The 15,054-nt window shown below is 38.8% G+C and overlaps 1 protein-coding gene across 1 annotated transcript in view; it reads right to left on the reverse strand.

Annotated features, from left to right (window-relative positions):
* The window catches only part of CUL3 (cullin 3), a 106,865-nt gene that overhangs the window by 28,889 nt on the left and 62,922 nt on the right, over window positions 1-15,054 (reverse strand). Inside the window, exons 3-7 of the mRNA XM_026649962.1 lie at window positions 14,019-14,179; window positions 12,150-12,264; window positions 9,561-9,789; window positions 6,551-6,696; window positions 541-717 (exon numbers count right to left, since the gene is read on the reverse strand). Of these exons, the coding sequence (XP_026505747.1) occupies window positions 541-717; window positions 6,551-6,696; window positions 9,561-9,789; window positions 12,150-12,264; window positions 14,019-14,179 (828 nt within the window). The remainder of the gene's footprint in view (window positions 1-540; window positions 718-6,550; window positions 6,697-9,560; window positions 9,790-12,149; window positions 12,265-14,018; window positions 14,180-15,054) is intronic.

Genomic DNA, 15,054 nt, shown 5'->3' on the forward strand with positions numbered 1-15,054 from the left:
TCTTTTTGAGTCAGCTGTAACATCTTTTTGAGTCAGCTGTAACATCTTTTCTAAAGGAAAATCTCTTAGCTGGTTATACATTTTTATTGTGTAATATTTTATATTCAAGTAATACTGATCACAGTCCAGCAAAAATCAAAAACTTACTCTTAAAAGTTTAGTTCTTTTGACTAGACTTCCTCCACTAACCATCTCTGGCCCCACACTTTCATGCCTAAGTGCAACACTTTAATTTGGTTCACAATGCAATTTAAGACAAAAAAATAAAAACTGAGCAATTGTTTACCATGCTTGAGTCTAATTTTTTTCCCTATGTATGTTAACTGTTTAGCTTATAAGGCTTTTGTGACAGGCAACTTGTTTACTTACATGTCTAAAGCATTACGCACACAAATGCACTATATAATAGTGCATTTTAAAAAGTATTACATACACATTCACATAATGCTTTATAAAAGTATACAAAAACAACTAGTTTAGTTTAACCTGCTACTGTTTTCCATAGATTCAGTATAGTCTCGTAATTGAACTTGTACTTACTCCCTTGACTCCTTTTTTCAGCTTATCATCAATAAATAATGAGAGGTACTCTGGAGACCTAGAGTTGAGGTTGAGGAAATACTCAAAGTCACCCGCAATAGTTTGTTTGAAGAGCCGGTCATTATTGAAAGATTCTTGAAGAAACCGATCAAACCTACTCTTCAAATCCAGTAAACCCTTAAGAAAAATAGAGCATAACATTTTATTTTTACAGATATAATACTGCTAGTAAGAAAATTACATTCCAGTATTGCATTTCAGGAGACCATAGTTAAACAGAGATTCTGCTAATTTAGTATTTATCTACATATTTCACAGTATTATTCAGAATCTTTACTTCGATTTAAAATTATGTTTCTAGTTGCTGTAATTCAAATTTATGGTCAGACTAAACTGAAACCCTGGCAAATAAATGGACTAAAACAGCTGCATTAATGGTGGTGCAATTATCATAATCAGCTGTTTAATAAAGAAATATTACAACATGCTTTAATCGGTCTTTCTTTAAAATTGAACTGCTTGTTTTATTTTATTATTTTAGGGGAATGTGCCTTTTCAACACTACTGGTTGTGGTTCATTCTTTGAAGTGGAGCACTTTAGAACAGTAACATAGGCAGGAAAGGGTGTTATAAAGTGTCAAGCACCAAGCCCTGGTCTACACTACGAGTTTAGGTTGAATTTAGCAGCATTAGATCGATTTAACCCTGCACCCGTCTACACAACGAAGCCATTTTTGTTGACTTAAAGGGCTCTTAAAATAGATTTCTGTACTCCTCCCCGACAAGGGGATTAGCACGGAAATCGACCCTGCTGGGTCAAATTTGGGGTAGTGTGGACGCAATTCGATGGAATTGGCCTCCGGGAGCTATCCCAGAGTGCTCCATTGTGACCGCTCTGGACAGCACTCTCCACTCAGATGCACTAGCCAGGTAGACAGGAAAAGCCCCGCAAACTTTTGAGCACAGGTGACCATGCAGCACTCATCAGCACAGGTGACCATGAAGTCCCAGAATTGCAAAAGAGCTCCAGCATGGACCGAACGGGAGGTACTGCATCTGATCACTGTATGGGGAGACGAATCCATGCTATCCGAACTCCGTTCCAAAAGACGAAATGCCAGAATATTTGAAAAAATCTCCAAGGGCATGAAGGACAGAGGTTATAACAGGGACCCGCAGCAGTGCCGCGTGAAGCCTACCAAAGAACCAGAGAGGCAAACGGCCACTCTGGGTCAGAGCCCCAGACATGCCGCTTCTATGATGAGCTGCATGCCATTCTAGGGGGTGCCCCTACAACTATCCCACCCCTGTGCTTCCCTTCTCCCCCACCCCTCCCGGGCTACCTTGGCAGTTATCCCCTCATTTGTGTGACGAATTAATAAAGAATGCATGAATTTGAAACAACGACTTTATTGCCTCTGCCAGCAGTGATCAAAGGGGGGGGAGGGGAGGACAGTTGGCTTACAGGGAAGTAGAGTGAACCAAGGGGGCGGGTTTTCATCAAGGAGAAACAAACAGAACTTTCACACCGTAGCCTGGCCAGTCATGAAACTGGTTTTCAAAGCTTCTCTGATGCACAGTGCGCCCTGCTGTGCTCTTCTAACCGCCCTGGTGTCTGGCTGCGCGTAATCAGCAGCCAGGCAATTTGCCTCAACCTCCCACCCCGTCATCAACGTCTCCCCCTTACTCTCACAGATATTGTGGAGCACACAGCAAGCAGTAATAACAATGGGAATATTAATTTCGCTGAGGTCTAACCGAGTCAGTAAACTGCACCAGCGAGCTTTTAAACGTCCAAAGGCACATTCTACCACCATTATGCACTTGCTCAGCCTATAGCTGAACTGCTCCTTACTACTGTCCAGGCTTCATGAGCCATGGGAGCAAGGGGTAGGCTGGGTAGGTGTGACCGCGCGCTGCTGCCAACTGGGAGAGCAGCCTGAGGCAGAAGCCTTCAACTGGCATCATATTCCAGGCAGGACTGAATCTCCATTAGACGAAACTTAAAGAAGAGAATGACCTAGAGTCATTCCCATTTTTGTCCAGGCAGCCCTGACTGACCTCATGGAGCCCAGCCAGGGGCACCTATGTCTGCCCAGGCGCCCCCAACCAACCTAACCGAGGTCGGTCAGGAGCACCCACGGGACGACGACGACAGCTAGCAGTTGTATTGTACCATTTGCCGTCCGCGAGGCAAGGCAAGGGGATGCTGCTGTGTAGCATGCAGTACCGCGTCTGCCAGCAGCACCCAGGAGACATACAGTGACAATGAGCTGAGCGGGCTCCATGCTTGCCGTGATATGTCGTCTGCAGGGGTAACCCAGGAAAAAAGGCAATTTTTTGCCGTTGCTTTCACGGAGGGAGGCCTGACGACATGTACCCAGAACCACCCGCGACAATGTTTTTGCCCCATCAGGCACTGGGAGCTCAACCCAGAATTCCAATGGGCGGCGGAAACTGCGGGAACGGTGGATAGCTACCACAGTGTAATGCTCTGAAAGTCGAAGTTAGCCTCGGTACTGTGGACGCACACCACCGACTTAATGCGCTTAGTGGGGACACACACAATCGACTTATCAAATCCATTTCTAAAAAATTGACTTCTATTAAATCGACCTAATTTCGTAGTGTAAACATACCCCAAGTAATTTTATCCTCAAAATTACAAAGAAAGTATATAATCTACAGAAAGAAATGGTAAGACAAATCTTAATTGTTTCTCTTAATGCCAACCATGGATGTGACACCCATTATTTTAGTCACATGATGTTGTTCCCATGCCATAGGAGACACTACAATCAAAGACAAACAAGCTACTCACTATTAATTACAAATACGTATTAATAAAGGAAAAGACGGGAAAACAAAAACAAAACTAGCAACTTCAGCTACAATCTCTTCTGTAACCTACCTTTCCCCATTATAAACTAATTCCTATGAAACTGAAGGAAGTATTTAATTAAGTTACTTAAAAGAAGCCAGTCAAGAGCTAAATGAAATAGCATGTTTCTTATAAATCCATCAATTTAAATTAAAGTGTGGTCTTGAGACAGGTAAGTTAATGACTACGAAGAGTCTTGAATTCAAAGTAAATCATGCTATTTTCTGTCTACCCAGGTTCGCTTATGTGTCCTTTCCAGGAATACACAACAACTGGTGTTAAGAGGAGAATTTTAAAGACTTTCAGCTTTTTTAAAATAGATGTTTTGTTTTGTTTTTTAACATAGAATGATTCTTAGAGTTTTAAAACTCATCTGGTCATCAAAGAAGGCGTTTTCTTCTTAATCCTTTGAGAAGTGGTTCATGTCTTTGAGTCTGGTAAAGAAGTTGCTTAAGCATTACCACATAACTAATTAATTCCACAATTAATATCAATATTTTATACTCAAATGGCTTCTTTTAATTAGTAACCAGTAATAAGGTCATTTGATTCCATGTTGATAGATAAAACATTACTATTAATATAGCGATGAATACTATTAATAGAGGAAATTACACTAAATGTTTGCATTTAGATACAGTACAAGACATTTGCAAATGACCATCCTCACCGTACACCCACAAATTTAAGAGTTTAAGGAACAAAACAGTTTTCACCTTAAGAGAAAGCATGGGGTAAGAAATAAATCAATAGTGCCCCAACTACAGGTTTTCCTTAAAAAGATAAAAGAGTGCTTATAGAAGAAAATAAATAAATTTTAATAAGAACATTTCCAGAATTCTTTGTGTGGGTTTAAAACTAAGGTTTTTTTCCTCTATGAAGAAAGGAGAGAGAGAGGAAAGGCTGACAATAGGCTCCTGGCTCAGATTGTGTGACCTTGATAAGCCAGGTGCTACACATCACTTTCCTTTAGCTCTCAGGGGGAAAAAAGTATTTCATCCCTTAACAAGGAGGATGTGTCCTGCTTTTTGAGAAGACACCCATCGGATGGTTGTTGCATTCTACAGTAGCTTCACCTGTAATGCACAATTAAAAACTACCTCCAAAAACTCTACACAAGATAAAAATTACTATTACTAATATTCAGGTCCCTCTTTCAAACATCCCATAAAACAGCAGAGTATTAAAGTAAAACAGATGTTACAAAGCTGCATTTCAGAGCCTCTGCAATTGCCTCCCTCTTCCCCCACACTCAACAGGGCATGCAACACTGCCTGGAAGAGGTATTTTGGGTGGAAGTGTAAGTGAGAGCACATGCATGGCAAGAGTGAGGGGCTGCCCATATGCCCATTCAGATCTGCCACCTTCCCACTGGCTAGGAGATATTTACAATTACTTCCCAAAACCTCTTCTTCCCACTTGCCTATCCTCCCACCCTTCCCCTAGTCTCAGCTGAATTTTTAGGATGTTGCTTTAGGAGTTGTGTTTTTAGGATACTGCAGTCAGACCGATCACATGTTTTGGGACCAGGAAGGAATTTTTCCCACAGGCCCAAACTGGCAGAGGTCTAGGGTTTTTTTTGACCTTCCTCACATCATCATAGGGTACGTCTATGCTGCAATGGGGAGGTGTGAATGCAACATGTGTAGACATAATTGAGCTAGCTTCCATCTAACTAGATCAAAGCTAACTGGAATAATAATAGCAGTTAAGCCATGGCACAATTATGAACTGACAGGTCAACCACACACCTCATTTGGAACCAGAAGTACGCAACTGGGCAGCAGCAGAGACCAAAAAAAAAAAAAAAAGGGCAATTATAGTACAGTACTGTGTTCAATGTAAACTACTAAAAAAAATATAAAGGGAAAGTTTAAAAAAAGATTTGACAAGGTAAGGAAACTGCTCGTTTCATTTAAATTAAGATGGTTAAAAGCAGCATTTTTCTTCTGCACAGTAAAGTTTCAAAGCTGTATTAAGTCAATGTTCAGTTGTAAACTTTTGAAAAAACACCACCATAATGTTTTGTCCAGAGTTATGAACATTTCAGAGTTATGGATCACCTCCACTCCTGAGGTGTTCGTAACTCTGAGGTTTAATACTCACGCAGCTGCTGCCCTAGCATACAGCCAGGGTCCTGGGTGGGTGGGGCTGGCCTGTGCAGTTGCCCCTGCTGCCATAGCTTCACTGCTATTGTTACTCAAGCCAGCTTTGATCTAGTTTAGGTAAGCCTACACATGCTGCAATCACACTCCCAATTGCAATGTAGTCATACCAACAGTGACACAGTTGAGTTGTAAGATATAGAACGTGAATGTTTAATATTAGGAAAGGTACGGCTGTTTAGGTTGTTGCAATTTATGGCTGGTGTCCAGCAAGACTGCCAGCTCCTGAGATAAAGGAGACCTGAGATTTAGCTGATGGACTCTGCATCTATGAGAAAGGGAGATCTGAAGTCTGTGTACTATGGTCACCCCCTTGGCCACCTGTTCCCCATTCATGTTGGGGAAGGCAAAGAGGATTCAGGCACAAGTCCTAGGAGTAGGCCTACAAGAGGTCTACCCCCAGGTTTTATGGTGGGAGTTTTGTAACTCTACACTCCTAGTATGGGGGAGCAGGGCATGGGTGCATACACTCCCTCTCCTCAGTGTTAAAATTAATAAAGTTGTGACCTAAAAAAAGTGTACATCCATCTATGTGGTGTGTTCATTCACCTACAACTCCTAATCATTACACCCGGAGCTGCTAAGTACAGATTTCTGGTCAAGAGGAAGTATTCTCCTAGAAACTTTTAGTGCTGGTCACTTATTGGGAGAAAAGCAGAGATTTCCTAGGAATTTCTTTAATTAGCCTGAATATATTTCATTTGATAAAATAAGCAAATAAAAACAAACATAAAAGCTATTATTCTCCAAGCACCATGTGTATGAAAGTAATTGAAAATATTTCCCAAAGTTCACCAAAGACAGGTTAGTAATAACCTAAAATTATAAGGTATCATTTTATTACTAACCATTTTTGCATCAGTTTGGAGGTTTAACCCCCAAATAAGGCATTGCTCAAACATCTTTGCTACCCTGTGAGACAAATAAAAAAATTGAAAAGACGACAATGAGAAGTTTTATCTACCTGAATATAGTCAACTGGGTTCTTTCCTTCTCCCTCTTCAGAAACTAGAGCTTTACCTTGCTCCCTCAGGTACGAACTCATACACTCACACATTGTCTTCAGGCCATTCGGCACACGGCTAAATAACTTGTACATGCAAGCAAGGTCTGAAAACAAAAACAGTGAAATATTGTGCACTACAGCCAACATGTACCATATCTGCAAGCACCTCATTCATTAGACAAGCAAAATAGGTATGAAGAGGACAAGTGCTGTCTCAGAAGATTCACATAGAACAGCCTCTCCAATAAAGAAAAAAAACCAAAACTGCTAACAGAACAAAACAATACAGCATCACAATTCTCTAGACGATGAGACATTTATTAGTGGGGATGTGCTGTAAATTTTGTTCAACAATGTAGTCTTCAAATTCACCATCCCAAAGATCAAACACCTTATTTAAGGATATGAGAGAATACTTAAAAAATTAAAATAGAAAGGGGCTAATTAAATGACTTTCTAGTTTTCACTTAAAATTACTAAAGTTTATTAAATTCCCAAAGCAAATATGAGTTATTTTTAGCTAAAACAGACCCAAATTCATCATTTTACATTTGTTTGTCAATAACGTAAAAATCTTAAACTTCTTATTTGCAGTAACAATTTTCAGCTCTTGCCTCGATTCCGGTCTTGAGCCCCTTTATCCCTGCCCTTCTTTGGTCCAGGGATTTGTGTGTAGAACTGGAACTGTGTGTGTGTGTGTGGGGGGGGGTTAAGTTATAAAATACTTCACACACACACACTTTTCTCTAGAACCATCATCATCCTTTGTCAGAGGTCTTGTCTACTACTTGCCTCTAACCCATGCCTATCCCATTGAATTTGTGCCTGTTCTGCCACCACCAGCTCCCTATTTTGTTCCTATCTATCCCACTTACCTTTAATGGCTCTCCCACTTTTAGCGTCTTCTGCATTCAAGCATGCTCTTATCTTGAAAAAGATCTTCACTTATCCCATTTGCCTTTCTCACTCTCTTTCTATTACACTCACTTCCATCTCCTTTTCCTCCTCATCTTAGCCTCAAAAATCTTAGTATTTGCCGTCTACTTGCACTTCTTTGACTTCCTATTCTCTAGCTCTGGAACTCCTCCTATTAAATTAATAGGGATTCTCTGTCCCTTTCTTCTTTGCCTGCTGCCTTTGATGCTGCTGATTAATCTTCCATCTTTAGCTTTCTGTTGGATCTCCTCTTACAAACCAACTGCTCTTTCAATATCTCCTTATCTTCCTTTCTCCTCCTCTCTGTTGGTGTCATGTTTTTGGTATCTGTTCCAGATTCCTCCCTCCACAAACTCTTGACATCGTGTTCCCCTAAGTTCAGTCCCCATTATTATGTAGACGATTTTCTAACATAATACTTCATCCACAAATATTTACCTTCTATCCAGTCTTACTTTGAGCTGTCTCTCATATAGTTTTGAATCCCTAGTTATCTCAGACTAGATGTGCCTCCAAAGCTGAAGATAACTTTCCATACAATCCTTCACTGACCATTCAACTACTTGTCTCACCAGCTGGAAACCTCAGAGTCACTTTACTTTATACACCCATATGCAGTTAAGCATAGTCCTGTCACCTCCTCTTTAAATAAGATGAAAATTTTCTCTTTCCACACAGCTAATACTTTTGTCCACTCACACCTTGGCTCTCTGTCACTGACTAGTGTTACCTTCCATCTGACTTCCTCGTGTTTCTAAAGTTGCTTTGGGAACAAGGGACCATTTGCATAAGAGACAGCTCAGTTACCTTCCTGTTCCTGCTGTTGTGATATGAATACTGTTGTACAGAAATAGTGATACATTCCTTAGCACTTCTATGCCATTTTTCCTCTGAAAAGCCCTACAGTAGTGTAAACTCAAAACCCCGTTGAGTTATAAAATGAGATATTTTTAAACTGATGAGGAAATCAATACAGAGCTTGTGTGACTAATATTCTTCCTTAATATGAGCCTCTGCATTTGACTGACTTTCTTGATTTCCTCCTTTTTTCATTTTCCCTTCACTCCCCTTATTCTTACAAGTTTCTCTACTTTAAAATGGTGCTTTAGCCACATGACTGAAGTTCTGTTTCCACTGTGAGTGGTCTGTGAGTATGTTACTTTTACTCTCTTTCCTTTTAAGTTACAATTCTGAAGTCATAAGAGTTTTAGTTACCTCACACCCTTTTGAAATGTATCAATTCCTGGATGTACTACTACTTTGAAGATTGAGGATGAGTGAATATGTACTGAATACTATTAGAGCCACTACACTCACCTCTTTGCTGTCCTGAAGGCTCAAGGCCTTTCTTGCTGCAGGAAATTATAACCAATCACTCCATGTCTCATATGTTCACCTCTTAAATTGCTATCTTGAGGAGAGGAAAAATTGTGTGCTTTTTTTTTTTTTATTATTAACAGAACTGAGACAATTCTTCTCTGCAATGCAGTTTTTAGTCTCTTCCCTCAATGCATTCATCATGCAAGTCTACTGTTAAATGAATGGCTTACACTCCAGCGCTTCTCAAACTGTGGTCTGCTGGCCAAAATTAATCTATGGAACATTTCTGACACTCCACAGAAAGACGCATTTTGAGAACAATGCATTGGAAGAGTGGCAGGTTGGCATTACAGTGGTTCACAGAAGGTAGGAGACATATGACAGTATAATACATTCATTCTTTTGCCAAAGACTCTTTTATATTTCACTGAGAAGCAGAATGTTCGACATTAAGCAGAAATATGCGACATGTATGGTACAGTCCCTGCCCTGAGGTGACTGTGACCTAATTTACATAAGATGCATTTAAAGTTGTAGCAACTTTCCCAGATACGTTTAACACAGAACTAGTGGGGGTTTTAGGCTTCCATAGGAACATCAATATTAAGGTGTAAAGAGAACCCATATTTAGACTTAAAAGCAAGGTTACAAGTGTCACAAGAAACACAGCAGCCTTCCAGGCATTTTTGCTTCCAGTGCGATCTAGTCTTACCTTCTGTCTTTCCATTTTTCAGCATATGAACAAGCCCGGAGTTCTCCATTTCCACTATAGTCTTCATGTGTTTGGATATAAGCTCCCTTTCAACAACTTTCACAATTGGCTCTTCTGTTGATTTATCAAGGCAGTGCATCACCCGTTCTATTTCTTCATTAATTCTAGCTTCTACTTTCTTTATATATACTGAAGCACTATTTTCAGCTAAAAATTTCTGACTTTCCATCTGTGATAAAAAACAAAAACAAATTAATACTTGAGATACTTTTAAAATAGGAGAGTACTATGAAATTTATTCTGTATTAATCACTATACCTATGATCCTACAAAGATTTATGAATGTACTTAACTCAAAGTATGTGAGCTCAAAGGGCCTACTCACATACCCTGGGTTAAGCTCACGCCTCTGTGAGCACAATAAGAACACTGGTTTCTCTTGGCATGGCAAATCCCATGTCCAGTTTCCAATAGTAGCCATGGTCATATGATCCAGAGAAAGGCATAAAACCCCCAACACAGTGTACCTAGCTGTACAGTACAATACTATGGGGGAAAAGAGGAAAGATGGAAATTTCTCTTTAATGCCCACTGGTGATAAATTTGAAATGTGAGAATTCACAGCCTTTATTATTCCAGCTAATTTCATTGAAGGGTATACGATTTCATATCAAATTGTTTTTAATCCCTATTGGTCAATATTATACTTTTGTTTCTCTTATTATACAGTCCAACATCTTTAAATCACTACAAATGCACATGAACCAAACATCTCCAATCAGTTGTGCAGTTACTCTGAGGTATTTAGAACTCATACGGAAAACAAGAATTGGAATCAAATTGTTCCACTGGATTATTTCAATTTAGTCTTCCAATGTACTTTATCTTGAGCCCATGGTAAATTTTGTCTGCCATTATGATGCTGAAATTGCTTAGTTTTATTAATATAGGTCTTTCTTGGAGTTCAATTTTTTTTTGGAATTGACTAACCTAAATTGCTGTCAGCAAATTTTGCTATCTGGTTTTCTCACTTCCAGACAGTTAATACAGTGGTTCTTAACACGCGGCTAATCAGCGCACAGCTGCAGCCCATGTGACATCCTCAGGGTCATATAGGTAGTTTATATATTGTGTGGATGCAACCACACATAACACACACAGACCTGCATATTTACCACAATGGTAAATAGGTTGAGAACCACTGACTTAAGCACTCCTTATTCAACTCAGACACACTGAGAATTAGCTATTTATTCCTTCCTCCCTTTCTGTTTCAACAAGATTTTAAAATCAAGACATAACTTTCTCTTTCACAGCTGAGAAATTTCTTTAATAGCCTCTAGTAAGGAATTTTACCAGAACCCTTTTGAAAGAAAGTTCTTCACTTTTTTTAATCTATTATTTTGTCAAATTTTTCAAATAAAAAATTCTTACAAGTTAGAGATGGAAAGTTTCTCTCTCTTGAAAACTGTCCATCTCTAACTTTTTCTTCCTTCCTCTCTCTTTTTTGTTTTAAAAAAAGAGTTAAGATAGATAAGTTAAAAATTATCAATGCAGGATTTCTCTTTAACAAATTACCTAATATTTAACTAAGGCTGTCCAGTCTCCTTTCCAGAATTATTTTTGGCAATTATTTTTTTTAAAAAGTCAGCTCACGTAGACCATGCTGCAGTTCACAAATGAAGTAACATTTTTGATTCTGACATTTGTTAGCAACTCATCTTAGTTCCCTCAGATTAGAGAAACTCAGGTATAGGAATTTTTCTGGACTATTTTGGACACCTAAATACTAATCACACACAGGTACATACTGCTGTGTAACTTTTTAAAAAAATCATACTGCACGTGCTTGCTGATTTCAAGTAATTTTGCAGGATACAGGAACTCATCCCCATGAACATGAGGGCAGGACTGAATCTCAACCATTTTTAACAAGTGGCATTTTTCCCCCAAACTCAATTTTTAGCTATGAAATTTGTTAAAAACTTTCTTAATCCACTATTCAGGGCCACCCTCAAAAGGCTATTTAGGAAGATTTCATTATTCTTCTTTCCTTTTATGCAATTAGAGCCCATGAAATTAAAAATTCTGCAATACGCTTAATCACGCTCATAAGGCAGTTTCCCAAATAATTTCACTTTTGTACTGACATTATAAAGGACCCTGATTTAAGATTAATTGGAAATGTTTGTTATACAGTCACATACAAAAACACAAACACCCTCCCTATTTATCAAGTTACGATTACTGAATGCTGAGCTTTGATTCTTACCAATTGTCCTACTATTCAGGAAATTATAAATAAGGATACGATTTGGTCACAGATTCCATGACTTTAAAAGATCTCCGTGAATTCTTCGGCTTCAGCTTCAGTACCGGGCAGTGAAGCTCCAGCTGTCAGCCCCAGGTGGCGGGGTTCTGGCTTCAGCCTTGCTGTGACCATACATTGATTTTTATACATTTTCCCCCATGACTGTTGCGTGAATTTTGTTTAACTTTACCATGACAAAATGTATGCATAATTATAAATGTACTAGCTCTATTCCATATATAGTTAAAATACAAATTTAAGTGGCAACATTGGTGTACCTGAAAGAATTCTGCAGACATCTCCAAAAATGGAGCCTCAAAGTCTTCTTCATAGACTGATCTTCCTTCAAGACCTAGGATCATTAACATCTGGCAAGCATTTCTTATTGCGCCTCTGCCAAAAGATGTTAACAATTTAGAAATTCATATATGCTTTTAAGATAGAACAAAAAGAAGATTATAAGTTAATAAAACGGTACAGAACATTGCTAAGATCGTTTCTCTCATTCATGTCCCAAACCACTAATGGGGGGGGGGGGGGGGGGTGTGAATCAAGTCCACTATAAGCAATTGTAAAATTAACAATCTTACGTTTTCTATTTCATTACATTATTTAAAAAAAAAAATCTTTCAAAGGAACTAGTCTGACAAGAGCAGTAAACAATTTTGAAATCCATTTCAGTTTACATTGACAGTAAATTCCACAGTACAATGGACAACCAAAAGTATTTTTGCTTTAAATGAAGCTAAGGGTACGTCTACACTACGAGATTAATTCGAATTTAGATAATTCGAATTTGGGAAACAGATTGTATAAATTCGATTGTGCGCGGCCACACTAAGCACATTAATTCGGTTTTTAACCACATTAATTCGGTGGTGTGCGGCCACACTACCCCATTAATTTTAACCACATTAATTCGGTGGTGTGCGGCCACACTACCCCTAATTCGAATTAACAAAATCGATTTTGGTGCTACTCCGCTCGTCGGGGTGGAGTACAGAAATCGATTTTAAGTGCCCTTTAATTCGAAGTAACTGGCTCCGTTGTGTGGACGGGTTAAGGATTAATTCGGATTAACGCAGCTAAATCCGAATTAAAGTCGTAGTGTAGACCAGGCCTAAGTTGAAAGCTACCAACGTGGAGCGAACCGATCAATTTATTTCACCCAGAACAGTCCCATAATTAAAGGTGTAGCACTGATCTAGTCCAGTGAAAGTATACAGTATTTTTTATTACTGACAAAAGAGAGAGTCAGCAAGTCAAAACATGGGTAAGCACATGTCAATAAAGATAACGTAAGAGTGCAAAGGATTAGTCAGGCTGGGAAAAATCCCACTGTGTGGCACTAGGGGACAATATACAGCTGCTGACAGACAATATTATTCTCTTCATAAAATGCCTGTTGGGCAATCCCAATGACACTACTGCCACTAAAGCAGCATGCAGTTTACATGCCTCCACACCCAACAGCTGCTCTGAAATTGGAGAAGCACAAAAAACTTGCAAATTGCAAGTTACTTCAGGTGTAGCACCAGGCATGTGGCATGGCAATCAGCATCTGATGAAATTGTAAAAGAGAATAAGAAATGGATTTAGAAGGGAACAAATTAACAGAGAAAGGCAGGTTAAAACTCTGGAAAAGTAAAATGGAGAGAAAAAATAAACCTTCTTCCACCCCCAAAAGGTCAAACAAGGAGTGTCCAAGCAAAAGAGGAAACAAGGAGAAGGAATGCACAAGGAATTGCCCCAACCGCAAACTTTAGAGCAACCTGGAAAGTCAAGTAATGGGAAAGACTTGAAACAAAAACAACAAATACAATCAGGGAGTAAATATGATAAAATATTAATAAACAGGTCACTGAACCTTTGTAGTTAAACTAAATATTTATTTAACCGTTTTCTTAGCAGTACACCCTTTAAGTTATCCAGACATGTGAATTTAACGTTTACAGGAGACAAGTTCTCAAAAATCTTTTTTTCTCCCAGCCTTTTAAAGAACAACTCTCCAACATACCTGTGATCAGAATTACAGACTAACTGGTGGTTTGAAAAGCAAGCAAGCTACACATATTTTATGTTGTAAATACTACTTACCACTCTGTTTAAAGATTAAATATAACAGTAATCAGTCAGAGCCATCATACCTATCTACAACTTCTCCTTTCCGCTCTCTTGCGATCATATCCAACAGAGTCTGTCGTAGGTGATCTCTTATACAGCCATAACGTACAACTTGATCTCGAAAAATTATTAACCCCAAGTTGTAGACATTCTCCACATTATTTTGTTGTACATATACACGGTCCTATAAGGAAAAAATACATAAATGTAAATATAAGTTTATATCCCACACACCTGTATAATTCAAAATGTGTTCAAGAGATTGTTCATGATTTAAACTGCATGGAAACAGCTGAATAATTGAATTACATTCCCCCCCGCACACACACACTCCCACACACCGACTGCTACCCTTTATAAACTCAGTATTTAGCTTTCGAAGTCTTTATTTACACAGATTAAAAAAAGGCTAGACTACGCAACACAATGCTGACATTGTTAGTGGCGACATTATATGAAGAAAAACATGTCCAAGACAAATCTGTTTCCTTTACGCTGTTCAGCTGTTTATAGGAGAAAATCGCCATAATATGTGGAAATGCCCATGTATAATCTGAAGTCGCTCCCCCCACCACCTTTTTTATTTTTAAAGGGAACAAAAATAATTTAATTATGTTTCCCCTAGGGGGAAAAAAGCTTAGTACTGCACAAATTCACACATGCCAAATCTGAACCTAAGTTCCCAATCAAAAAAACCTTTATTTTAAACTTTAATTCCATAACAAATATCTATTGATTCAAAACACTGCTAGAAATGAAATTTTCAAATTGCTTTTTAAGGAAGAGACAAGGTGCGTGAGGTAATATCTTTTATTGGCCCAACTGCTATTGGTGGAAGAGACAAGCTTCAGAGTTCATCCAGATCTGGAAAAGATAACCAGAGTGTCACATCTAAATAAAAGGAGTACTTGTGGCACCTTAGAGACTAACAAATTTATTAGAGCATAAGCTTTCGTGGGCTACAACCCACTTCTTCGGATAAGCTTTCGTGGGCTACAACCCACTTCTTCGGATGCATCCGAAGAAGTGGGTTGTAGCCCACGAAAGCTTATGCTCTAA

This window comes from Terrapene carolina, unplaced genomic scaffold (assembly GCF_002925995.2).
Source record: "Terrapene carolina triunguis isolate 2854851 unplaced genomic scaffold, T_m_triunguis-2.0 Scaffold88, whole genome shotgun sequence".
In the NCBI taxonomy this organism is placed as follows: domain Eukaryota; kingdom Metazoa; phylum Chordata; order Testudines; family Emydidae; genus Terrapene; species Terrapene triunguis.